Consider the following 26,380-nt stretch of genomic DNA (forward strand, 5'->3'; position numbering starts at 1 on the left):
TTCGCTCTCCTCGATGTCTTAAGAACAAACTCTGTAAATAGAGTAATTCTCAGTGTGTCCATTTTAGTACGGAGTCTGTTTTTATCCTGAGTAAACACAGATAAAGGAAGAATCTTATCAAGCTTAGACTCCTAAATACTTGGCCACTGCCCACACTGTTTCAAATGTCAACAGCCACCAGTCAAACCCTCCAATTCATCATGTGGGAACTCGTCACACTTTTATAACGGGACTCAGAAAAAAAAAAAATTACAAGCGAAAAAACAGGAGAGGGAAAAAAAGCAAAGTATTTTCCTGCTGATTTCACAGGCATAGGAAATAACAAGCCGGGCCTCAGTCGTTTGCTTCCATAAAAGGGCAGAAAGCTGACCACTATATTAAATGGGCCAGACACACACACACACACACACACACACACACACACACTCCAGCCTCTGGTTGTTGATTGGTGCATGTGGCTGTTGGAGGCGATTAGCTGAAGACAGAGGAAGTAGTTAATAGCGTGAGCTTCCTGTTGGCTTTCAAAGGGTCAGCGCCGACGAGATATTCCCCAGCGGAGAGAGGTTCAAGGTTCTTTATTTGTTAATTATCAATTCTAGCAAATCAGTCAGTGGCAATGAATATATTTGGTCTCAGGTTTCTTCAGCAATGTTCATAAAATATGCTCATGTTAGGGCTGTCAGTCGATTCAAATATTTAATCCCACATTTCTTATCTGTTCAAAATGTACCTTAAAGGGAGATTTAATACTCTTATCAACATGGGATTGGGCAAATATGCTGCTTTGTCCATAAACCCTCACAGGTACTGCATTTAGCATAAAACAATATGCTCAAATCATGACATGGCAAACTGCAGCCCAACAGACAACAACAGCTGTCAGTGTGTCAGTGTGCTGACTTGACTATGACTTGCCCCAAACTGCATGTGATTATCATAAAGTGGGCATGTCTGTAAAGGGGAGACTCGTGGGTACCCAGAGAACCCATTTTCATTCACATATCTTGAGGTCAGAGGTCAAGGGACACCTTTTGAAAATGACCATGCCAGTTTTTCTTTGCCAAAATTTATCGCAAGTTTGTAGCGTTATTTAACCTCCTGCCCGACAAGCTAGTATGACATGGTTGGTACCAATGGATTCATTATGTTGTTTAGTTTCATATGATACCAGTATCTTCACTTTAATACACTTCACTTAAACATTAAAGAAATTAGTGGTGTTAAAACTAATTTACGTTAACGCGTTATCGCATTAACTTTGACAGCCCTAGTATACAGTATATACAAGGGGGAAATCACGCAAGTAAAAGTAAAAGCAGAAGTAAATAGTGCAGTCCTGAGACCTAGAGTGAGCGTATAGATATCCTATGAAACTATAAAACCTAAGGAATCCATTGGTACCAACCATGTCATACTAGCTTGTCGCAAAGGAGGCTAAATAACGCTCCAAACTATGACCTCTGACCTCCAGATCAGTGAATGTAAATGGGTTCTATGGGTACCCACGAGTCTCCCCTTTACAGACATGCCCACTTTATGATAATCACATGCAGTTTGGGGCAAGTCATAGTCAAGTCAGCACACTGACACACTGACAGCTGTTGTTGCCTGTTGGGCTGCAGTTTGCTATGTTATGATTGGAGCATATTGTTTTATACTAAATGCAGTACCTGTGAGGGTTTCTGGTGAATCCAACGAGCCCAACTTGATGTTAGTCATCACACACGTAGATGGAGGAGGAGAAAGACCCATATTAGTGTGTTTCCAGGTGACGTGAGGACAGGGGAGCCTGCGGTTCAATCTGTAGCTGGCTTCTTGGTGTCGCCTCATTAACTCTGCAGTATTAGAACAGTTAGTCAGAGACACAGACTGTGGGCTGAGGGCTGTGCCTAGATTAACAGCAGGAAGTCCTGCCCAGACTCTGACTAACAAGCCCAATATAGTCTACTACAGTGAAGTCGGCCTCTTCAGATGCTTATCGCCTCACTTTGTGAACTGCAACAATCACAGCTGGGACGTTTCTAGTCGTGTTCTTTGTTCTGTATGTGTGTGTTTACAAGCTTCCCACGTCGATGTGCCTGTATAGACACATGAATGAGCTCATGGTTCCCTCAGAAGAAAAGTTTAGAAAGATGAATTCTACCCAACCCCCTCAGCTTTCACTTCCTCTATTTCCATGATGTGCTCATAACGTGTGATGAAGCTACGCCCAAGTCCTCCTCCTCCTCCTCCTGTCCCCCGCCCTCTCTGGCACCACACCCTGTCTCCCGCCATGCAGAGACTCACACACACGTAAATAACAATTACGCCTCCAAGTGCAACAATACAAACACTAATCAGGGCTCGCCCAGGTACAGTTTACTATAAAGACGGAGCTCATTTGCGTCCTGCTGCATGCTGCTGCAGATGTTAGCAGCCAGCGCCCCTCCTCTTTCAAATCTTCCTCCAAGATCGGGTATCAGTCGTACCCGCCCACCTCTTTCACACACACACCCACATACTAACACACACCTCCTCTAGTCCGCCCTGAAGCACAACATGAAGGGGCGGGACACACGGAGAGGGGAGGCCGAAACCAAATGAGCCGCCTGTTTTACCTCCAGCTCTAGAGAGCAGCAGCAAACAGCTGCCTCGTGGTATACACAGACTGAGTGCTCCATCTGGATGCAGTTTGGTAGAACTACAGTTCATAATAATACAGTGTTGACTTCAGTATTGAGGTCTTAGTTTAGTCTGTATGCTGAGCAAATGGAATCAAGTGACATAAAACATCTCTGGTAAACACCAGATTTAAAGTGGTGCTTTTGTGTGATTCTTTGTGGAGAAACTCAGTTTCACAGATCTTTTGATTAAATCAACTAATCGATTAGTCGACAAAATTGCATGAGTGAATTTCCTTGGTTGAGCACAGCCCTACTTCCTTGTGTTTTTGCAGATCATATTTCTTGTTTGTTGTGTTTTATTTCTATTTAAACTGTAACTGGTGTGCTGTCTCGGCCAGGTCTCCCTCAGAAAAGAGATTTCTATCCCAGGGGACTTCCTGGTTAAATAAGAAATAGTCAAAGAGCAAGGATTTCTCAATCACAAATGTAGAAATCCATCAGAGAGACGGAGACATCAACACCCTCTGTAGCAGGAACACAGACCAGAATAATATAATGCAACCGTAGAGATGTTGTAATGTGAATACTGGGCGCGGCCGTGATGAAATAGTAGACACACATTTAACCACAGCTGAGTTAACACACTTTAAACGATAAAGTTCAGGACTTCGTTGTTCCACTCCTGACAAATACGTTTTTAAGTAAGTTTTTATATAAGAACTGGCAGGGAGAATTAGTGAAACCTGTTCCTGTTGATTTCATAAAATAGAATTAAAATGAGTCTGCATGCCAGGATGGCTGTTTCATTCTCTATATTATAAGTACAGAAAGGCTGCTAATGAACCAGTTATCTGAGTCCTCTGATGTGCTGCTCGTGTTGAATATTTAGCTATTAAAAAATGGGATGAGGAGGGGTTGATGGGGTGAATGTGAGGCAATGGTTTAAGTTGTTTAAGTTATGTCTGGTTGGCGGTGGGTGGATATTTAGGTTGTGCACAGTAGCACTGGGGTCGTTGTTTGTGAGTTGAGTTTATGATAAATATTGGGATAATTGTTTTGAATTATGGAGAAGAGGTGGGGTCATTTAAGTCTACACTTCTAATGGCTCCTTTTCAGACATGTAATATTTATTTATATTGTTCATGAGAATTTGTATATTGAGAGCTTGCAATATGTTTACTGTTTTATTTGTTAGTTTTTGTTTTGTTTTTTTCTTACATGTTTGAAATAAATAGATCAAATTAAAAAGATAAAACACATTTTTATTTTAGCCAGCAGCAGGGAAAGTAACGCCTGTCTTCATCTTGATAAATGTTGGTTGTGTGAAAACACCAGAGACAATGATAGAAATGGAAAATAACTTTAATAATAATATAACTTCTATCCATAACAAAGTCTGATATGTTGTATTTTATTAATATATATTAGTACGTTGTCACTGCTGACAACAACCATACACAACCCGCAGACATCTTCTACATTTTCACCTGAGAAAAGAAGGTTTTTTATAGCTTTATTCAAGTCTTATACAGATGTTAGAATGACATCTGGAGTCGTATTCTCACTCTAGTAGCTCTTAGTGTGTCTTTTATGATTTTGCATGAACTTTGGTTTGAGGTTCTAGCATTTAGAGGAGAAAATAAAGACGGGCAGAGTCACAGACTTTCCATTTCCAATACAGCCTTGATGAATTAAAGGAGAGATGCTCGCTGTTAGTTTCTAAACATATTTTCTGGTGTCCTCTCAGGAGACCCAGGACCCGTCTGCTGTGCTGTGGCTGGATGAGATCCAGGACGCCGTTCTGAAGGCAAACCAGGACACACAGGAGGCCTTACAGTGTAAGACTCTCAATTCATTTTACTAAGCCTATTTGTATTAATTAGTCCTTGATGTTCGGACAGTGTGAAGAGCAGAATGTTTTGCGTTTGTATCCGCAGTCTCTCAGTCCATCCAGGCCGTGAACGAGGCGGTGGACAGCGGCGAACCGGCTCAGACTCTGGCTGCTCTGCGTAACCCCGGAGCAGGACTGTATGGGGTCACCTCTGAGTGTGGCCAGACCTACCAGGGTGACCTGTCCAAGATCAAGGACGGGAAAAAGGCAGAAGGTGAGGAGAACATTTAGAGATTAATCTATTTTGTCACAATTTGGTAGTTAATGTCGTCACGTCTGTCGATAATCTACAATTCTGATGAAATGTGGAGGAGTGAAGCATCCTTTCAGTGGTTTCCAGTGATTTTAAAGGGATAGTTTGGATTATTTGAAGTGGGGTTTAATGAGATACTTCTCCATAGTCAGTGTATTACCTACAGTAGATGGAGTTTGGAGAAACAGACAGGTGAACGGGAGCAAAGCCAATGTACTGCTGTGGACGGGGGCAGCAGAAAACAGATTTTAGACACCTAAAAAAAAACAATCTTTTTTTATATATATGAATTTATATATAAATATATATACTTTATTTTTTCCCCTTTTTTTTCAAGGTTATTTTATGCAATTTACAGTTTGTAATTACAAAAGTTTATAAACCAATTTTGAATTAATAAACAAACAAAATAAGTACACAAGAGAAAACAACATCAGCATTAGAAATTTAAATAAATAAAATTAAAAAAATGATAATACCAAAAACAAATATTAAAAAATATTTTTAAAAAAACATATATATACTGTATATGTTATTGTGACTTTGATGAATCCCAACTAACCCTTTAAAACACTAAAGTGACACAATAACACAAACTAACTAACCGATCGAGGCAGCGGTAGACCAGCAACTCCTGCGTTCTGAGAGGTAAAATGACTGTTTTTGTGAATGGAGTCTGGTGGCTTTGAAGAGGGCATAGCTAACGGCTTCAGTCAAGGTTAAGCAGTGAAAATATTCTAACTGTAGCGTACACATAAACTGATTTTTTTAGGTGTCTAAAATACATTTTGCTGCTGCCCCCGTCCACAGCAGTACTTTGTTTAGAAGTGAACTTACTGAAATAACCTTTAAATGGAGGGATGATGCTTCTTGCTACTTATTGGCCCAAGTCGTGCTTCCATCTTGTTCACTTGTAATGCTGTCTGTCCAGGTGATAACGGCAGTGAGTGGGTGAAACACTGGGTGAAGGGAGGACACAACTACTATTATAACCTGAATGGAAAGGAGGGCACCTGGGTGGAGCCGGAGAGCTTCCTGCAGAACAACACGCAGCTCAACAAGGAGGACATCCAGGTAGGTCCCGGTGCCGGTCCCCGAGCAGCGCATTGCCAGGCCGTAACTTTTTTTAACGCAGCGCTAAACTGCTTGTTTTATGCTTCCCCGTCAGTCGGTGGTTTCCGGGGTAACCACAGCCTACAATCGGGAGCAGCTGTGGCTGGCCAACGAGTCTCTAATTGCCAAGCTGCAAGCTCGTTGCCGTGGCTACCTGGTGAGAAACGGCCAAAAGGAGCGGATGAGCTTCCTGACGTCCCAAGACCCAGCTGTTACCTGCATACAGGTGAGATACACCTGTATATCATACAGACTTCTGTCTGCTGTCAGGACTTTATTATTATTATACTGAGTCTCAATCTTTCTTTCCTCAGGCTCACTGGAAGGGCCACAAACAGAGGAAGAAGTTCAAAGACCGTAAGCAGTATCTGAAAGACCACAGTGACGAGGCCGTCAAGGTAAAATGATCACGCAATGTCTGTAATCTGAATATTATTATTATTTGAGATGCACCAATCGATCGGCCACATCGTGTTGTCGGTGTGGAAGTTCTTCAGCGTTAGTGAAGAAGACGTTAAGCTCAATTTGTAACACCTGCAAGTCCAAAATAAGCCGTGGAGGAACAACCTTAAAAAGGTTTGGAACAACTGACTGTTTTATTATGAACATCAAATTGAATTTCCATGACAGAAGAGTTCCAAAAATGTTTGTGCATATGTGCTGTCAGTTATAGATCTTACAAAGAAAGAAAATCGGCCAAGAAAATTGCAATCAGTGCTACAAAAGCAGTTAAGATTAAAGGATTTGTTTTTGTCTTTCTCAGATCCAGTCCGTGGTTCGGATGCACCAAGCTCGTAAGAAGTACAAGGATCGTCTACAGTACTTCAGAGATCACGTGAGTATTCAAAGCCTAAAACTTTGTAATTTAAAATTAGCTGAAAATATAGGTTTTATTTGATCCTTTATTCAACCAGAAAAGTCATTGAGATATAATCCCTCTTCTGCTAGGGAGTCCTGCTCAAGATTCAGATAACATCACAAAAAAAACATACCAAAACACAACAACGAACACAAAACACAGATGAATCAGAGGCTAAAAGAATCAAAGCAAAGAACGTCACTTTTTTATATTTCAAAATGCATTGTTAAAACATTCACAGGCAATACAAATGGATATACAAGCCATGGGATACGAGTGAAAAGGAGCGGTATGGTACATTTTCAAAGCCAGAAAGTCTCTGAGCCTTATTTTAATTAAGGCTGATTCATAGTCTGGGTAAAAATAATAGAAAACTGTTTTTAAAGTTTTTTCAAACATGTGTAGAGAGGGTACATTTAAGTAAGATTTACCATGCAGCTCTGTTCGGGTGATTGGGACCATGAGGAATTCTCTCTGATTGTCGGGTTTTGGATAATTTGAAAGAACCAAGACAGTGGATTGTAAATCGCCTGTCTCAAACATTAGGGTTTAAAGTAGACAGATTGCAGCATTATCTAATAAAAGCTTTAAATTTCCCCTGATACATCCGCTGACATTTAGTCTGTGTCCTGTGGGGTCTGACAGACGGATCATTTAACACTCTGACATGTGTGAAGTCATTTCCACTCCGACTCTCAGTGGATTCCTGCGGTGCTGTTTATAATAACGACTATTGATCAGCTAAGTGATTGATGTTTTCTCCTGCAGATCAAGGAGGTGGTGAAGATTCAGGCGTTCATTAGAGCCAACAAGGCCAGAGACGACTACAAGACGCTGAGTGAGTATGATCCCAGACTGTTTCTCTAGCGATATGTTAGGTCTCTTCAGCTTTGGTGGACTCTCTAAATGTCCTTCCTTCCTCACGCAGTCAGCGCCGAGGATCCTCCGATGGCGGTGGTGAGGAAGTTCGTCCACCTGCTGGACCACAGCGACCAGGACTTCCAGGAGGAGCTGGAGCTGATGCGGATGCGCGAGGAGGTGGTCACCAACATCCGCTCCAACCAGCAGCTGGAGAACGACCTGAACCTGATGGACATCAAGATCGGCCTGCTGGTGAAGAACAAGATCACGCTGCAGGAGGTGGTGTCCCACAGCAAGAAGCTGACCAAGAAGAACAAGGGCCAGCTGTCCGACATGATGATGATGAACAAGCAGAGGGGAGGCCTGAAGGCCCTCAGCAAGGAGAAGAGGGTCAAACTGGAGGCCTACCAGCACCTCTTTTACCTGCTACAGGTAACGTCTTTGATCGCTCTGTCTCTAAGTCCTCAACGACAGAATCACAGCTACGATATCGCTCTAATAATATTCAACTGCTTCCTTTTAGACCAACCCCACGTATCTGGCCAAGCTGATCTTCCAGATGCCACAGAATAAATCCACCAAGTTCATGGACTCTGTGATCTTCACCCTGTATAACTACGCCTCCAACCAGAGGGAGGAGTACCTGCTGACCAAGCTCTTCAAAACTGCCCTGCAGGAGGAGATCAAGTGAGGATCAGAAACACAGTCAATAACAATAATTCATGACCAGAGGTTTTAAATCAGTCGAGGCTAAAATGTGTCAACAACTGTCCCGCAGGTCCAAAGTGGACCAGATGAAGGAGATCGTCACAGGAAACCCGACGATCATCAAGATGGTGGTGAGCTTCCACCGAGGTGCGCGGGGACAGAACGCGCTGCGGCAGATCCTGGCTCCGGTCGTCAAGGAGATCATGGATGACAAGTCGCTAAACATCAAGACCGACCCGGTGGACATCTATAAGAGCTGGGTCAACCAGATGGAGACGCAGACCGGAGAGGCCAGGTGAGCTGGAGATCAGGTCGTCTTGTAGCTGAAGACTTCTACGTGACAGCAGGGTGGCTAAATGTCTAAAGTTTCCATCATTTATAGACCTTTTCAAACTTGACATTCTAAAATAGGCCCCTTTGTATTTCCTGTTGCAATGTTTGTTAATGTAGGAGCTGACAGGAAGTAAACTTGGACCAAAGCTGTTGCCCTAGCAACAGAATGGCAATGAAAAAAACATACTGCAGCATCACTGCAAAAACAGCAAAGCAAAAAAGTCATATAAATTATTTTAGGAGGATTCAATGTTCAACTTTTTCTTGTCAATGGTAAATACTCTCGTCAAGCACCGTTTGCATTAGTTCATTTAACATGTTTCATATATGTTTACAAACAGATTACATCATTATCACACTGTATATCACAAACTATTATAGAAGTAGTTGGGGTGCTTACTTCAAGAAAAAATAAGACATAAACACAATTATTTTTCCCTTTTTAGTTTGTTGAATTGGTCATAGACACAGTCTTCACTAAATATATCTATATATATTAGGGCTAATATTTAATCATGATTAATCGTATGATTGTCCATGATTAATCGCGATTAATCACACATTTTTATCTGTTCAAAATGTACCTTAAAGGGAGATTTGTCAAGTATCTAATACTCTTATCAACATGGGAGTGGACAAATATGCTGCTTTATACAAACATATGTATATCTTTATTATTGTAAATTAATTAATAACACAAAACAATGACAGATATTGTCCAGAAACCCTCACAGGTACTGCATTTAGCATAGAAAATATGCTCAAATCATAACATGGCAAACTGCAGCCCAACAGGCAACAACAGCTGTCAGTGTGTCAGTGTGCTGACTTGACTATGACTTGCCCCAAACTGCATGTGATTATCATAAAGTGGGCATGTCTGTAAAGGGGAGACTCGTGGGTACCCATAGAACCCATTTACATTCACATATCTGGAGGTCAGAGGTCAAGGGACCCCTTTGAAAATGGCCATGCCAGTTTTTCCTCGCCAAAGTTTAGTCTAAGTTTGGAGCGTTATTTAGCCTTTAAGGTGTTAAGAAGATGTTTAAAAAAATAAATAAGTAAATTATAAAAACAGAAATAATACAAATTAGTGTTTTATATTACATTGTATTATCATACACGTGAGGAAAAAGCAGTATTGCAAATTAGTCTGCATACGTTTATAATCTTATATCAAGATTTAAAATCAGCAGAAATCTGATTCAGGCACTTTATGTTGAATTTAAGGAGTTTCTTTGTTTATATCAACTCTCAGTACTACTGTAGTTTTAAGAGCAGATAGTGTTTTGTAGTGACCTGATTTTTATGCTAGTTTCAAGAAATCTTATCGAGTCATTATTGCATACCCTATTGGCAGATTTTTTTGTTTAATACTCGCAAATTACAGAATATTTTGCTTACAGAAGGTTTTCATTGCAGTGATGACAGCATGTGTAGTAAAGCCAAAAAGGCTTCAGAGGTTGTGATCAACACTGATGGAAGTCTTTGTGTCCTGTCCTCAACAGTAAGCTGCCGTACGACGTGACTCCGGAGCAGGCCATGGCCCACGATGAGGTGAGGACCAGACTGGAAGCCTCCATCAAGAACATGAAGACCATCACGGACAAATTCCTGTCTGCCATTATCGTCTCGGTGGATAAAATCCCGTACGTTCCTCTCTCACAGCATCACTGTCTACATTTTAACAGACACAAGTCAGCTGATTCAAACCAGCAGTATAGTATTATGTTCTCCTGCCTGTCTCACTGTGTTTCTGTGGGTTTTATCTGTCAGATATGGGATGCGTTTCGTCTCCAAGGTGCTGAAGGACACCCTTCATGAGAAGTTCCCAGATGCTACAGAGGACGAGCTGCTCAAGGTTTGCTTCTTTCATTTTTCTTTTCTTTTAAAGAAGTATTTCACCTCTGGATAGATGGTCTTTTCATAAAACTGGGCTTTCTATGCGTGATGAAATTGGTGCTACATGATTAGAGAAAACAGAGAAAATGGGCTGTGATATTCCCTTTAGTTCAAAAGGTAGAAAAACCTACAACTACCAGAATGCACTGGGCCCATTGAGGCGCTGTCCTCACCAGCTGGCTGTGCTTGACTCTCTGCGGTAGCGGCCTATTCCTCCTCCATACGCTGTTAATTCCTCCGCACTCATATAAATAAATCTGATTCCAGCATTACACTATACCCCCCCCCCTCTCTCTCCGTGGAGTTGTTGTTGTTCGAGCAACAGCCCTACAGTCGAGGGAAGTTAAACATTATTCGTTTGCTTATACTACCCACATCGTAATGATACAAAGCTGGTTGAGAATCTGCAAAGTTTACCTCTAATGTTTGTCACTCAATGGTCTAGGGTCAGTTCACAGTAGCATCTAGCCATGTGGATCATTTCAGTTTGATGTGGAAAATATGAGACTGTGACTTTTATGCTACAGCCCCAATACGATTGAGATGAATTGCACTTGATTTGTGGCATTTCAAACAAAAAAAATGATGTTTACAGATGGATTTGTCAGCCATAAACTTTGAGCACCACATCCTTCTACATACAGATAGTTTACAGTCATACTGAGATAGAAAGTTCTGTTTAAAACTGGGTGAACTGACCCTTTAATCCATAGCTCCTCTTTTCTTCTTTGACAGTGGTTTTCTCATCTTCTGCCTGGCCTCTCTCTCCTCCCTGTTTCTTACACATTTCTTTCCCTTTTTTTCTCTTCTCCTGCTGTTGCTCTGCTCTTCCCGCCTTGCCGACCAGCTGCAGCCTGTGGGTGTCCTTCTTCTTCTTCTTCTCTCCTCCTCTTCCTGCACAAGCTGAGGAAGCATGGTCAAGAGCTTTTCCTCTTTTTGCACAAGCACCTACTAAACCCTTAAAACTCAACTCATCATTTCACTAATAATTCATCTAAACAGTCCTAAAATAGAAAGATGCCAACATAGATGTAATTTGCAGCTCTTTTTTTGCAACATAATTGTACAGTAGGGTAATGTCTGCTTCTTGTATGTCACACAGCACCTTTTGATTATAACTTAAAGTTACTATGAGGAGCTTTCAACTGGTTATGAGACAGTCTCAATGTCACCGGGTCGGATTCCAAGTAAAATCAGTCAATCATGCAGGTTCACCAGAAACTCCTTCAGCTCAGACTCCAGCGGGGCCTCCGGCAGCGACCAGCCCACCGCGGACAGACCCGCATCCAGCTTTGCATCCGGCAGGAGGTGGAGAGCTCTGTCCACAGCAGCAGCGGCTCCTCCTCCGGCCAGGAGCAGAGCTTCACCTCGCTGCTGGAGGCCCAGACCGTATTGTTGGGCCCTGCTGGAGAGAAGGGAGGCACGGGAGAACCAGAACCAGGACTGAGCGGGGCAGACTGTCAGACCCTGCTGCAGTAGAATGAGAGGTTTTCTAAAGGGACTCTGGTGCTCGGAAACACTACCGCTTTTGACCACCAGAATCGACACTAAATGAAAGTTCCTCATAGTAACTTTAACAGTTTGATTAATTGTGTAAGTCATATATGTTTGCTCAGTTTTCAGATTTTAAGAGCTTTTATATACTATTATGGTAACATGTTTCATCCCAAAAAAGGGCTCATAAAGCAAGAGAAATCACTTTCTCAACTAACTGATTTGACTTTTACTTTTCAGATTGTGGGGAACCTCCTGTATTACCGCTACATGAACCCGGCCATCGTTGCGCCCGACGCCTTCGACATCATCGAGGTGTCGGCGGGTGGCCAGCTGACCACCGAGCAGCGGCGAAACCTGGGCTCCGTCGCCAAGATGCTGCAGCACGCCGCCTCCAACAAGATGTTCCTGGGAGACAACGCCCATCTCAACCCCATCAATGAATATCTCAGCAACTCCTACCAGAAGTTCAGGTCTGATGTCTGATCCTTATACAAACATGAAGTGTTGATTTTATTGTTTGAAGCCCTTTTTTCCTCATCTGACTTTCCTTCCTTCTTCCATTGCAGGCGTTTCTTTCTGGCAGCGTGCGACGTTCCCTCACTGGAAGATAAGTTCAACGTGGATCAGTACTCCGACTTGGTCACCGTCACCAAACCTGTCATCTACATCTCCATCGGAGAGATGATCAACACTCACACAGTCAGTTTAGACCCCCTCACTCTCCCTGAAATTGTTAATTTCCAGATGTTTTTGAGAGGTTTTGTCCTCTACAGTCTGACTAACACGCTGACTGTGTTCTTTTATCCTGTTAGCTGCTGCTGGACCACCAGGACGCCATCGCTCCAGAGCACAACGACCCCATCCACGAGCTGCTGGAGGACCTGGGAGAGGTTCCCACCGTGGAGTCCCTCATCGGTGAGGCTTTCTTTGACAGTCTGGTTCCAGTCCAGCAAAAAAATAGCTTCAAGAATTAAACTAATTCTCAGTTTACAGATGAGATTAAAGCAATTATTAACAGAAACCACCTAGTATATTATCCTCTGATCCTGTGAGCACACTGTCGCTCGGTCTGATCAGCTCTCTTGTCTTGTCCAGGTGAGAATCCTCTTCCTCCAGACGACCCCAACAAAGAGCTGATGGGGAAGACCGAGGTGTCGCTCACACTCACTAACAAGTTTGACGTCCCCGGTGAGGCCAACACTGAGATGGACGCCCGGACTCTGCTGCTCAAGTGAGTTCATAACTGGAGATTCATGGCTAATAAAGTAGATTCATATATACGGTTGTTTTAGAAAATAACTTCAATGTTTCCTTTCAGCACCAAGAGGCTGATTGTGGATGTGATCCGGTTCCAGCCTGGAGAGACTCTGACTGAAATCCTGGACTCAACAGGAGGAACAGATCAGGTCAGAAATCAGATTTAGGGCCAACAAAGCAACTACTGCTGATGTTATGGACCCACGATTTAAATACATTTACAGATGTTTATGCGAATCAAACCAGACCCTCACTACAAGACTTTAGTTAGCCTCTAGCTTTGTCTATAGGAAACTACTGGATTGCTTTATGGCACAAAACAGGAAGAGGCTGCACTAGTTCCTCTTCAAACAGGTTCAGCGTGTAACAGTTAATATTGTAGCGAGCGACGGAGAGCGAGCTGTACCCAGCATGCCGCTCTGCATATGACAGTTAATATTGTAGCGAGCGACGGAGAGCGAGCTGTACCCAGCATGCTGTTCAGCGTGTAACAGTTAATATTGTAGCGAGCAACGGAGAGCGAGCTGTACCCAGCATGCCGTTTGGCGTTGTAACATTTAGTAAACAAGACGTATGATCTCGCTAACAGAAGTGAAATATTGAATTGCCTGAATTTTAAATATATAGAGTTGTTTCTATAGAAACATTGTTTAACGTTGACTATAATCCGTCTTGTTTTCCTGGATGACAGGAAGCAGATTACCAGCGCGCGATGCAGAGGAGGGCCATCAGAGACGCCAAGACTCCAGAGAAGATGAAGGCGGTGAAGCCGGTGGTGGACGACAGCCTGACGCTGCAGGGCAAGAAGGACAAGATCAAGAGCAACCTGCAGAGGCTGGCCGAGCTGGGGAAGGTCCACCCGGAGAACCGCTATCAGGACCTCATCAACGACATAGCCAAGGTAACTATAGCAACAAACAAACAGGTCATCTCTCGACATTTAACACAATCAGTGGTTTACTTAAAGGTGATGTATATGTGTTACAGGACATCAGAAATCAGAGGCGGTATCGTCAGCGTAGGAAAGCGGAGCTGGTGAGACTTCAGCAGACCAACGCCGCCCTCAACTCAAAGACCAATTTTTACAATGTTCAGATTGATTCCTACAATCAGTATATCAAGACATGCATGGACAACCTGGCCAGGAAGGGCAAGTGAGTGACCTTTCATTTTATTTAACACGTTTCCTATTTGTGGTTCTCTCTTTCTCCTCTCACAACGATCACCGCTGAGACATGTAGACCTGTAGTGCTCCAAATTATAGATCTGGTTTTATTCATTTATGGCTGCCTGTTCGCATCTCATCAAAGTCATATAGGATTCCTATTAGCAAAGTTACACTGCCGCCTGTATTGTGCACATACAAGCAAGGAATGTCGAGCTGGAGGGTTAGCTGAGGCCGGGGTAATTGTTTACAATAAGTCAGAACAAGTGTGAAAATAAGACAGAACAAGTGTGAAAACAATACAGAAAACAAAAAAAAGAATTCAACAATTTAACAGTTTGAGACAAATGCAAGCGAGAAAATAAAAAGTATTAAAATGTAATTAAATAGATGTATGAGCTATAATAACAGTAATAGTAGAAAAACAGGGTGAAATAAAATCTAAATCAAGAAAATAGATTAACAATGTAAAACTTGAAACAATAAAGTGAGTAATTAATAAATCAACAATAAAATAGAATATAATTTTACAACTTAAATACAATAAAATAAGTGTTTATTAAAATAACAATAAAATAGGATACAATTTTACAACTTAAATACAGTAAAATAAATATTTAATAAAATAAGAATAAAATTAAATTACATTTTACAACTTAAATACAATAAAATAAGTGATTGATAAAATAACAATAAAATAAAATGTTACAATTTAAATATAATAAAATAAGTGATTAATAAAATAACAATAAAATAAAATGTTACAATTTAAATATAATAAAATAAGTGATTAATAAAATAACAATAAAATAAAATGTTACAACTTAAATACAATAAAATAAGTGTTTAGTAAAATTAAAATAAAATAGGATACAATTTAAATAAAAATAAGTGATTAATAAATTAACAAGAAAATGGAACATTTTACAATTTAAATAATTTGTTAGATATAACAGTCAAATGAAATAAAATTTGACAACGTAATTCAATAAAATAAGTGATTAATAAAATAACAATAAAATGGAATAAAACTTTACAACTTGATTCAATGAGATAAGTGATTAATAAAATAACAATAAAATAGAATTCTATTTGACAATTTAAATAAAAATAGGTGATTAATAAAATAACAATAAAAATCAATAATAAAATTACAATTTATATACAACAAAGTGAGTGAATAAAATAGTGTAAAATAATGTCTATAAACCATTGTTAATCCAAAACCTGGCTGAATAGGTAAGTTTTTAAGATTTCAACACTTCCAGCAGCTCTTAGATCTTCAGGCAGATTGTTCCATAATCTGAGTACATAATCTGTAGTCTGAGTTGTAGCTCTACTCCAGCTTTCCCGCCTCTCTTCTAGTTCGGAGACACCAGAAAGAGAAGAAAAATTTCATGCAGCATTCACATTTCTAAATTGTGCCAAAAATCATAAGTGGGTCACTTGTAACCGGCAGCGGGTCACAGTCCTCCTCAGACTCCTGCTGGTTCTGATTTTGGACTTCTAAACGGGCCCGTTTAATCCCGGAGTGCAGAACGCAATGAAACACAGCTGCTGCTGGTTAAACAGAAAACCAGTACTGTGGGAACCAAAGACCAGGATCTAAACCACCAGAGCAGAAGTCCTCCTCCCTTCTATATTAGCTGTTTGTTAGTCACAAGTGGAATTATTCTGTGTCATCAGATCACATTCATATGAAACAGACTAGTTGACAGTATATTTATCACAAAGCAAAAGATAAATACAGGATGAAGGCCAGAATACATACATACACGTTTGTTCATTTTCCTTAGTGTCAAATACATTTGACCTTCTGTCCTCTGATTTTCCAAACATGTTGAACACACTTAAAGAACCATTCATGGTATCATGTTGTACTGTACACTTGTCTTTCTCTCTTCTCAGGGTGTCCAACAAGGCCAAGAAGAGTAAACAGGTTTCACAGAAATACACCGCGTCTCGCCTCCATGAGAAGGGCGTCCTGATCTCGATAGAGGACCTGCAGCCCAACCAGTGAGTTCTGCTTCCTTTAAACGCAAAAAGACAAAGTCACGGTGCCAAATGCTGGTTAACAATGTGTATTTTCTAGGAAGATCAATGGCTCTTAATCGCCATTTTGGTTAGTATATTTTAGATAACATCATGAATACTTTAGATATCTTTTTATACTTTATTGTATCAATACATATCGTTCCTTTCCTTTCTATTATTTAAACATCTTGACTTAATTTTAAATTTTTTTTATCTTCCACCTACAGATAACACAGAGCATACATAAACAAACAAACAAAACAAAAACACAGTATAAACAAGGTTTCCTTATAGAAGTAGGTCTACTACTGCTGCAACGACTTTCTATTGATAACAACTTTTCATTCTTATTGATTTTATAAAAGACCTTTTCCATAATACATATGGATACATATATATGTCTTTCTATAGTTTTTAATCTTTGTTTTAAACTTTATCTATACTGGCTGTTGTAATGAGATTCAGCCTGTTATGCTGCTCCAACGCTCTTATTTCATTCAGTGTTAAATATCAAAACGTGACATATTTAAAGGGCGGGTCCATCTGCGTTCTGTTTCATTTCTCTCAAATGGAAACGCCCACTCAGCCGTTAGCACACAGCAGTGACGTCGTTTATCACAGTAAGCTAATCAATAAGGTTATGAATAATGTGAACGCTGGCACTAGCTGAGTCAACGTTAGTTGGAAATAACTGAAAAGGTTAGTTCAGATTTTTCGAAGTGGGGTTGTGTGTATGTCCCGTGTTCTGAGAGTCTGGTGGCTTTGAAGAGAGCGATATAACGGCTTCAGTTCCCCATCAGAAAGGGCTGTCTGTCTTTACCTCGGCATCAGACAGCCCTTTCAGATAGGGAAGTGAAGCCGTTATATTGCTGTCTTCAAAACCACCAGACCAGAGTCCATTGGAGAAACCAGTAATTTTACCTCTCAGAACACGGGAGTTGCTGGTCCACCGCTGCATCGATCGGTTAGTTTGTCTGTCTTATTGTGTGACTTTCGGATCTGAACTAACGTGGCGTCCACAGCAGTACATACAGCTTAGTTTCCTGCCGGTACTCCTGTCTGCTTCTCCAAACTGGCAGCATGCTGATCTCCGTCTAAGTTACTGTATGTAACGTTAATACACTGACTATAAGGATATATATATAATGTACATGTAGCAGCGTCATCATGCAGAAACCTACTTCAGGTCACGTGGGAAATTTTTTTTAGAAGGGCTTGAAGAGAAAATAGAATTTTGATGCTAAAACATACGTACGTAAGATAATAATAAGAATGGACTTGCCCTTTAACTTCATCTCTGTCATTGTCATTCAATAAAAACTATTTATTTTTTTCAGCAGTTTTAGTTAAATTCATGACAATTCATGAACCAGCGGGCTGTTGTTGATCAGTTTCGTAATACGTCTTCCTTCCTGTTTCTCTCTTCACAGGTTCAAGAATGCTATTTTTGAGATTTCTCCATCAGAGACTGTCGGAGTTTTTGAGGTGAAGGCCAAGTTCATGGGCGTGCACTTGGATACGTTACAGTTAGAATATCAGGTATTGTTTCTTTTTCACATCTTTATTTGTTCCTACAGTAAAGCAGGCTGACAGTAGAGAGCTGTGATTGATTTATTGTGTCTGTGTTTGTTTGTCAGGATCTCCTCCAGCTTCAGTATGAAGGCGTGGCGGTGATGAAGCTCTTCGACAAAGCCACCGTCAACGTCAACCTGCTCATTTTCCTGCTCAACAAGAAATTCTACGGGAAATAGAAAAAAAAGAAAAGGATAAAAAGGGCTACAGACACTGATTCAAACCACAAAACCCACTCTGAGGGTCGCAGAAAGCCCTGACCTGAACCACCCTGGCTTCCCTTCACATTCCCTACTGCACTTCTCCTATGTGCCTATGCAAATTTATGTGCATTATTTTTTTTATTATCATGTGGATCACCATATGTGCTTTAATGGAGCAGTCCATTGTGCGACTCGATCCTGCTGGAGTCTCTTTCTTACTGTCTGTAACTGTGGCTAGGTCAGAGGTTTAACATTTGTATGTTTTGCTTTAAATATTATGAATATCTTGTGCATGGGCCTTGATTTATTATAAAAACAAATGTATGTTTTATGTAAAGAGATTTTGTGTCTTTCTTAGCTGTTAGTTTATCTGCTCACCTGACTGATAAAAAAACAAAAATCTCCGCCAAAACCAAAGTGCTGGCGTACTTTTCAGCAGGGCTGTAGGACATGAGACGGCATTTCAAGTCCTGATCTGAAGGCTCAAAAACTCCGTCTCCTCTGGGCCATTTTCCATGTTTGATGTTCTGTTGCTGCTCGAGGCAAATTGGAAAAAAACAAACCTAAAAGAGTTGTGGGGGGAAATGAAAAACAACCTCCTTCTTCAGCATATTTTATTTTGAAAACACTGTAAAAGACACTTTTGTAACACTGAATATCAACTCTCTCCTGACTCTCTTGATCTGGATTTGAACCACTTCAACTCATCCTTAAAGGAGATATATCATGAAAAACTCATTTCACAAACTACGTTTGTTTCTGTGCGTTCCAATACCCATACTAACATACTACTTAGTATGCCAGGAAACGATTTAGTATGTCCCAATAGTAGTAGTATGTCAAATGTAGTGTGCCAAAAATACCAGGATGTCCTACTGCATCCGGTCGCATTTTGCAGTATGGAAGCCAGCATGCATTTCTGGCTATTCTGACCCACAATCCTCTGCGCAGTGGATATATGAGCAAGAGTGTTAACGTTCAAGGTGCAATGTTATAACAAAGTAGTATGTCCCAATTGTGTGCAAACTGCATGCAACAAGGCAGCTTCAGTACGTACTCAAAGTAAAAAGAAAAAGTATGAGATTAGGAAAGCAGCGTACTTTTGAAAAGGTGCACTATATTTTTCTCGCAAGCCAATCAGAGCAAACTGGGCTTTTTCGGGAGAGGAATCTTAAAGAGACAGGCGCCAAAGGCCCAGACACACCAAGAACTAGCGGCGATGAAGGCCAATTGTTGCGTCGCCTCAAGTCGCCTTTGTCTTGGCCGACAAGTTGCATTTGAACGCACCGCAAAGATAACAGCGGCGGTAGTCTGTGTTCATCATTCAAAAAGGGGAAACAGGAAGACCGAGAACGGCGGATATACAAGCTGTTGTTATGATACGTACGTGAAACAAAGCGGCGTTTTTACCGACCATTTTCACACCACTCTCACACGTCGCTGTGACAGTGAAAAGATCAGATGAGATGAAGATGACAAATGAGCCTTCTGTGTTCTTCCTCTTGGCTTTTACTCATTCAACATGCTGAATCGGCTGAAAAAACTCAGACCCTAGAGCCAACGGTGCGGGACACACCGCAAAAACTAGGCCGACAGACGCTCACCCATATCTCAAACTGTCCGACGGACGACCGTCAAGAGGGTCAAAGTTCAAGGTGCAATGTTTTGACGAAGTATTATGTCCCAATTGTATGCATACGTACTTTGTAGGGGCAGCTGCAGTATGTACTAAAAGTAAAAAGAAAAAGTATGTGATTTGAAAATGCACCCTTTGCAAAGGTGCACATTTTTCTCAGTAGCCAATCAGAGCAGACTGGGCTTATCCAGGAGGGGGTCTTAAAGAGGCAGGTGCTAAAAACGGAGCGTTTCAAGACAGAGGGTGAATAAAGTAATATTCAGACAGAAAAATAATGTGTTTTTTGAACATTAAAGCGTAAACATGTTCTAGTAGAAACCCAAAATACAACCTGAAAATGAGCATGATATGTCTCCTTTAAGACACAAATATTCTGATATCTATGCAAAGAGAAAGCGGCATCAGACGTGGTATTTGACAAGAATTGCAAAAAAAAATGCATGCTCATATTGAGCTGTTAAAACTCCAAACTTGATGGTTTTTTTTATATATAATTAACTTCTAATTTGTTGCATGACAAATTCACATTACACCACGTCCAGTGTGTGTGCTGGCACTAATCTGGCTACGGAGTCAGGATGTTGGTTTGCTTTGGACCGGACCGAGCCGATCGTGACTACAGCCCTCTGACATTCATAAGCAGGATGTGACGTGGCGCTCCTGCACCGTGCAGATGTGCTCAATCATCGACTTACTGGAAATGACTTTCTTTATCTTTGTCGTGGGCCGTTTATCTCGTATAACTGAAACACAGATTATTGTGACACTCCAGAATCAGCCTGTTGGCCTGTAAAACGTAGGAGGAGGATCTAGACGTGTCAGATGGACATTGAATACAGATTTTTATGATGTCTTGTTGGAAAATAATTTGACCTTATTTATATTTTATATGTTGTTAGTCCACATTACGCTGTAGCTGATGTGTCAAACCCTAAAAACAGATGATGGCAGTGAGCTTGAGGATGTGCAGTATTACAGTAGCTGGACCTGTTGTGGGTCCAGTAGATGTCACTCTACACCATCCAGTTTATTACGTCAGAGTTTGACTTGTTTTCTTGAGATTCCATCGATCCAGATGTTGATTTTCTGTCTCATGTAAAAGTTTGACCAGATGTTGACTCTGTTGTTTCTCATTCACAGTCCATTAAATGTATTTGACCTGTTTTAGAATAAAGCTCTACAGATGCAACGTGTCTTCCTTCATCTGACAGACGTTGTTTTGCAGGCAATGCTGAAAGTACATTAACTCAAGTACTGTACTTAAGTACAATTTTGAGGTACTTGTACTTTACTTGAGTATTTCTATCTTATGCTTCTACTCTGCACAACATTTCAGAGGCAAATATTGTACTTTTACTGTACTAAATTTATTTGACCGTTATATTTACAGAAGATTTTACGTACAAAACACACGGTTGCTTTGTAAATATGATGCATGTTTATAGATACAGAAAGTAGTTCAAATCAGCTCGACCAGCTACAGTACAACATACTGCTAAATGCATCAGTATCGAATACCACACTGTCAAAATACTCTGTTACAAGTAAAAGTCCTGCGTTGAAAATGTACTTCCATAAAAACTTATCTGATATTAAGTTGCTTCAGAAATAAAGCTGACACATGCAAGCCACACTGCCACTACAGAACTACAAAACGTATTTATTTCATAGTAGTGCATGGAGTGAGTTCTTCTTATGTTTATATTAGATCATGATATTTTACTAAATTTTATGTATTTATTTTATTTTTTTTAATTTATTTATTATTTTATTGGGGGAAAAAAAAACACACCAGAGCTGGCAGGGACTCTGTGATTTGAACATCTATTGAAATCTATTACTGCGTCCACCTCCTAGTATTAACTTCCCAAAGATATTGATAATATTCACTGGTTGAATATAACTAAGTACATGTACTCAAGTACTTTACGTAAGTACAATTTTGACATACTTGTACTTTAATTGAGTATTTCTCCATCTTATACTTTATCTCCACTACATTTCAGGGGCAAATATTGTACTTTTACTCCACTACATTTGTTTGACACAGTTATTAGATACTTAAGATACTTACTTACATGATATGATGCAGTACTAACCTACCTCGTAGTATACACAGTATGTAATTGGCTCCACATTGATGAACTACAATATTAAAATGCTCCTACATGTTATAGTATTATAGATAGCTATTAGGTAGATAGATAGATAGATAGGTAGGTAGGTAGGTAGGTTAATAGGTGGGTGGGTAGGTAGGTTGGTGGATTGGTAGGTAAATAGGTGGGTGGGTAAATAGGTAGGTAGGTAAGTAGATAAATAGGTGAGTGGGTATGTAAGTAGGTAAATAGGTGGGTGGGTAGGTAGGTAAATAGGTGGGTGGGTAGGTAGGTAAAAAGGTGGGTGGGTAGGTAGGTAAATAGGTAGGTAGGTAGGTAGGTAGGTAAATAGGTGGGTGGGTAGGTAGGTAAATAGGTGGGTGGGTAGGTAGGTAAATAGGTGGGTGGGTAGGTAGGTAAAAAGGTGGGTGGGTAGGTAGGTAAATAGGTAGGTAGGTAGGTAGGTAGGTAAATAGGTGGGTGGGTAGGTAGGTAAATAGGTAGGTAGGTAGGTAGGTAGGTAGGTAAATAGGTGGGTGGGTAGGTAGGTTGGTGGATTGGTAGGTAAATAGGTGGGTGGGTAAATAGGTAGGTAGGTAAGTAGATAAATAGGTGAGTGGGTATGTAAGTAGGTAAATAGGTGGGTGGGTAGGTAGGTAAATAGGTGGGTGGGTAGGTAGGTAAAAAGGTGGGTGGGTAGGTAGGTAAATAGGTAGGTAGGTAGGTAGGTAGGTAAATAGGTGGGTGGGTAGGTAGGTAAAAAGGTGGGTGGGTAGGTAGGTAAATAGGTAGGTAGGTAGGTAGGTAGGTTAATAGGTGGGTGGGTAGGTAGGTAAATAGGTAGGTAGGTAGGTAGGTAGGTAAATAGGTGGGTGGGTAGGTAGGTTGGTGGATTGGTAGGTAAATAGGTGGGTGGGTAAATAGGTAGGTAGGTAAGTAGATAAATAGGTGAGTGGGTATGTAAGTAGGTAAATAGGTGGGTGGGTAGGTAGGTAAATAGGTGGGTGGGTAGGTAGGTAAAAAGGTGGGTGGGTAGGTAGGTAAATAGGTAGGTAGGTAGGTAGGTAGGTAAATAGGTGGGTGGGTAGGTAGGTAAATAGGTGGGTGGGTAGGTAGGTAAAAAGGTAGGTAGGTAGGTAGGTAGGTAGGTAAATAGGTGGGTGGGTAGGTAGGTTGGTGGATTGGTAGGTAAATAGGTGGGTGGGTAAATAGGTAGGTAGGTAAGTAGATAAATAGGTGAGTGGGTATGTAAGTAGGTAAATAGGTGAGTGGGTATGTAAGTAGGTAAATAGGTGGGTGGGTAGGTAGGTAAATAGGTGGGTAAATAGGTAGGTAAATAGGTGGGTGGGTAGGTAGCTAGCTAGGTAGGTAGGTAGGTAGGTAGGTAGGTAGGAATGTAGATAGATAGATAGATAGATAGATAGATAGATAGATAGATAGATAGATAGATAGAGACAACAAGAGAGAAATATATCTATAGAATACACAATATAAAATAATATTAGAAAGAATGTAGAAAAAATATAAAGAACAATTAAAAGAATAATATTGTTGAAGGAAGGAAGAAAAACATCAATATAACAGGTGAATCCAGTGGTGTGAGTAGAGGACCTGAGTACTGATAATATTAGATTTACAGTATATCAGTAGTATATCAGTAGTAATCCCCTATAGAGAGAGAGACAGACAGTATAATGTAGTATATCAGTAGTAATCCCCCATAGAGAGAGACAGACAGTATAATGTAGTATATCAGTAGTAATCCCCTATAGAGAGAGACAGACAGTATAATGTAGTATATCAGTAGTAATCCCCTATAGAGAGAGAGACAGACAGTATAATGTAGTATATCAGTAGTAATCCCCTATAGAGAGAGACAGACAGTATAATGTAGTATATCAGTAGTAATCCCATAGAGAGAGACAGACAGTATAATGTAGTATATCAGTAGTAATCCCATAGAGAGAGACAGACAGTATAATGTAGTATATCAGTAGTAATCCCCTATAGAGAGAGACAGACAGTATAATGTAGTATATCAGTAGTAATCCCCTATAGAGAGAGAGACAGACAGTATAATGTAGTATATCAGTAGTAATCCCCTATAGAGAGAGAGACAGACAGTATAATGTAGTATATCAGTAGTAATCCCCTATAGAGAGAGACAGACAGTATAATGTAGTATATCAGTAGTAATCCCATAGAGAGAGACAGGATAGTGATGTATCTCTGTCTCCTGCCTGTGGTCTCCATCAGAACTGCTGCTGTTTAACGAGCTAATGTTTTTCTCGCAGTAGTATCGGAGGATAACAAGCAGCAGCGGATCTGAGTTGCGGTTACTCGCTCTGCCTGTCAAAGCAAAGCGACGGAGAATAAACACCAGCGGACACAAGAAGAGTAGTTCACCAGCGACGGAGCTTTATGATCTCTCTGCGTTGTTAGTTAGTTAGTTACTTTGTTTATCTCCAGCAGCAGCGGAGGACTCGTCTGGTCGGAGTTAGTCTGAATCTCTCTGCTGTCTGTCGGTGGATTAACACTCAACCAGAGACTGAAGAAGAAGAAGAAGAAGAAGAAGAGCAACTTCAACTGTCACATTGTGGATTATACTCCTGCTTCACGAGTTTTGGATGTTTCTCCAGTTTGTGTTGAGAACATAAACTCATTTTGTTTGTTGTTTTTAAAGTCGAGCAGCGGACACTTGTTGAAACACAAATTTACCAACTAACGTTTGCTACCGATGCTAACAACTTTCTCCTAAACATTAGCGCTTAAAATCTGCTTCTAATAATAATAATAATACATGTCTGTTAGTTAGATGTTTGGTCAACAAGTGTCATAAACATTGTTGACTTGAGATGGCTCTGACAGCAGCTTAGCTAACTCGGCTAGCTGTTAGCCCCGTTCGGCGTTATGTTAGCATTAGCATTGAAAGCTAACTAGCATTGACGGCTAAGCTAACGTGATGCTAACGTTACATTCAAACAAGTGGTTCTCTGGAAATATGAAATAATGTCAATATTAAAGTTATATTTTACTATTAACTCCTTTTAATCAACTCGTTAGTCGTTTTTGAAAGTTATTAGACTTAAATAGTAAACATATAATTTACTAAGAAGAAGTCAACTTTTTAATAACGGCTTTAAACGTTAGCTTAGCTGCGTTAGCTTAGCTTAGCGTGCTAGCTGTTAGCCCCGTTCACTTAACACAGCGTTATATTAGCATTAGCATTGGAAGCTAACTAGCAGGCTAGCGTTATGCTAACGTTACATTCAAAAGAGTGGTTCGCTGGAAATAATGTAAATATTAAAGTTATATTAACTTCTTTTTAATCAAGCACGTTTTTTTGAAAGTTATTAGAGTTAAAATTGTAAAACAATAATAATAATAATTCGCAAAAAAGCTTTATTTACTAAGAAGTCAACTTTTTAATAACGCTAGCTTAGCTGCGTTAGCTACCTTAGCTACGTTAGCTTAGCTACGTTAGCTTGGCTGCGTTAGCTTAGCTACATTAGCTTCGTTAGCTTAGCTACGGCTAACACTTATACTGCAGCCAGCCAGCAGCAGACTCTTAAAAACAAACTTTGGCCAACTAGTAATGTGTGCTGTGGGTGTTAAAAGTGTGATGGGTTCATTTAAAGACTTTGGACTATAAACTTGGAGCACCATCTACCACTTTTTACTTTTTTTTACCACCCCAAAAACACCAACAAGTAGAGCTGAAGTTGTGACTCTGCGGCCCGGCACGATGTCCGGCTCCCCGGGCACAGGTGGCTCCAACCCGAGGAAGTTCAGCGAGAAGATCGCGCTGCACAACCAGAAGCAAGCAGAGGAGACGCGGGCCTTTGAGCAGCTCATGACAGACCTCACTGTTTCAAGGGTAAATACACTATTTGTCATTTATTTGTAGCATTGTGATCAACAACACAAAAGCTCTCCCTCTTTGCACACAGCAGCAGCCTCTTTGCAGCTCATCTGGAATGAGCTTCAGCCTGTTGATTGTCTGCAGAGATTTCTGGTATTCAACCAGTACTTCTTGTTTCTCTTCATGCAACTCATTCAGCAGTGGCAAACCCTATTATAGCTGGTCAGTCTAACGACAAAACATTGAACCTGTTTTGTTTAATTGCAACCAGTATTGATACAGGAAATGGGAGAAAGTATAGCTCCTCTGCTGCTCCTGCACCACCACCACCTTGAAGTTCCCCTGGTTATGAATACACTTAATTTTTTTAGCTAATGTGCATTTATTTGTAGCATTGTGATCAACAACACAAAAGCTCTCCCTCTTTGCACACAAGCAGCAGCCTCAGCAGCTCATCTGGAATGAGCTTCAGCCTGTTGATTGTCTGCAGAGATTTCTGGTATTCAACCAGTACTTCTTGTTTCTCTTCATGCAC

At 40.6% G+C, this 26,380-nt stretch overlaps 2 protein-coding genes across 2 annotated transcripts in view; both read left to right on the top strand.

Moving 5' to 3' along the window:
• The window catches only part of iqgap1 (IQ motif containing GTPase activating protein 1), a 62,000-nt gene extending 42,002 nt beyond the window's left edge, over positions 1–19,998 (top strand). The window contains exons 16-37 of the mRNA XM_074659092.1: positions 4,351–4,441; positions 4,541–4,708; positions 5,679–5,821; positions 5,916–6,086; positions 6,175–6,258; positions 6,624–6,695; positions 7,488–7,557; positions 7,648–8,012; positions 8,104–8,267; positions 8,359–8,583; positions 10,130–10,270; positions 10,398–10,482; positions 12,258–12,490; positions 12,587–12,719; positions 12,833–12,935; positions 13,116–13,251; positions 13,339–13,426; positions 13,969–14,178; positions 14,265–14,431; positions 16,351–16,458; positions 17,907–18,015; positions 18,114–19,998. Of these exons, the coding sequence (XP_074515193.1) occupies positions 4,351–4,441; positions 4,541–4,708; positions 5,679–5,821; positions 5,916–6,086; positions 6,175–6,258; positions 6,624–6,695; positions 7,488–7,557; positions 7,648–8,012; positions 8,104–8,267; positions 8,359–8,583; positions 10,130–10,270; positions 10,398–10,482; positions 12,258–12,490; positions 12,587–12,719; positions 12,833–12,935; positions 13,116–13,251; positions 13,339–13,426; positions 13,969–14,178; positions 14,265–14,431; positions 16,351–16,458; positions 17,907–18,015; positions 18,114–18,227 (3,180 nt within the window). The 3' untranslated portion in view covers positions 18,228–19,998. The remainder of the gene's footprint in view (positions 1–4,350; positions 4,442–4,540; positions 4,709–5,678; positions 5,822–5,915; positions 6,087–6,174; positions 6,259–6,623; positions 6,696–7,487; positions 7,558–7,647; positions 8,013–8,103; positions 8,268–8,358; positions 8,584–10,129; positions 10,271–10,397; positions 10,483–12,257; positions 12,491–12,586; positions 12,720–12,832; positions 12,936–13,115; positions 13,252–13,338; positions 13,427–13,968; positions 14,179–14,264; positions 14,432–16,350; positions 16,459–17,906; positions 18,016–18,113) is intronic.
• Positions 19,999–24,250: 4,252 nt separating this feature from the next.
• The window catches only part of crtc3 (CREB regulated transcription coactivator 3), a 54,998-nt gene continuing 52,868 nt past the window's right edge, over positions 24,251–26,380 (top strand). Inside the window, exon 1 of the mRNA XM_074659139.1 lies at positions 24,251–25,860. Coding sequence (XP_074515240.1) covers positions 25,729–25,860 — 132 coding nt within the window. The 5' untranslated portion in view covers positions 24,251–25,728. The remainder of the gene's footprint in view (positions 25,861–26,380) is intronic.

The sequence above is a fragment of the Sebastes fasciatus genome, chromosome 2 (assembly GCF_043250625.1).
Source record: "Sebastes fasciatus isolate fSebFas1 chromosome 2, fSebFas1.pri, whole genome shotgun sequence".
Lineage (NCBI taxonomy): Eukaryota > Metazoa > Chordata > Actinopteri > Perciformes > Sebastidae > Sebastes > Sebastes fasciatus.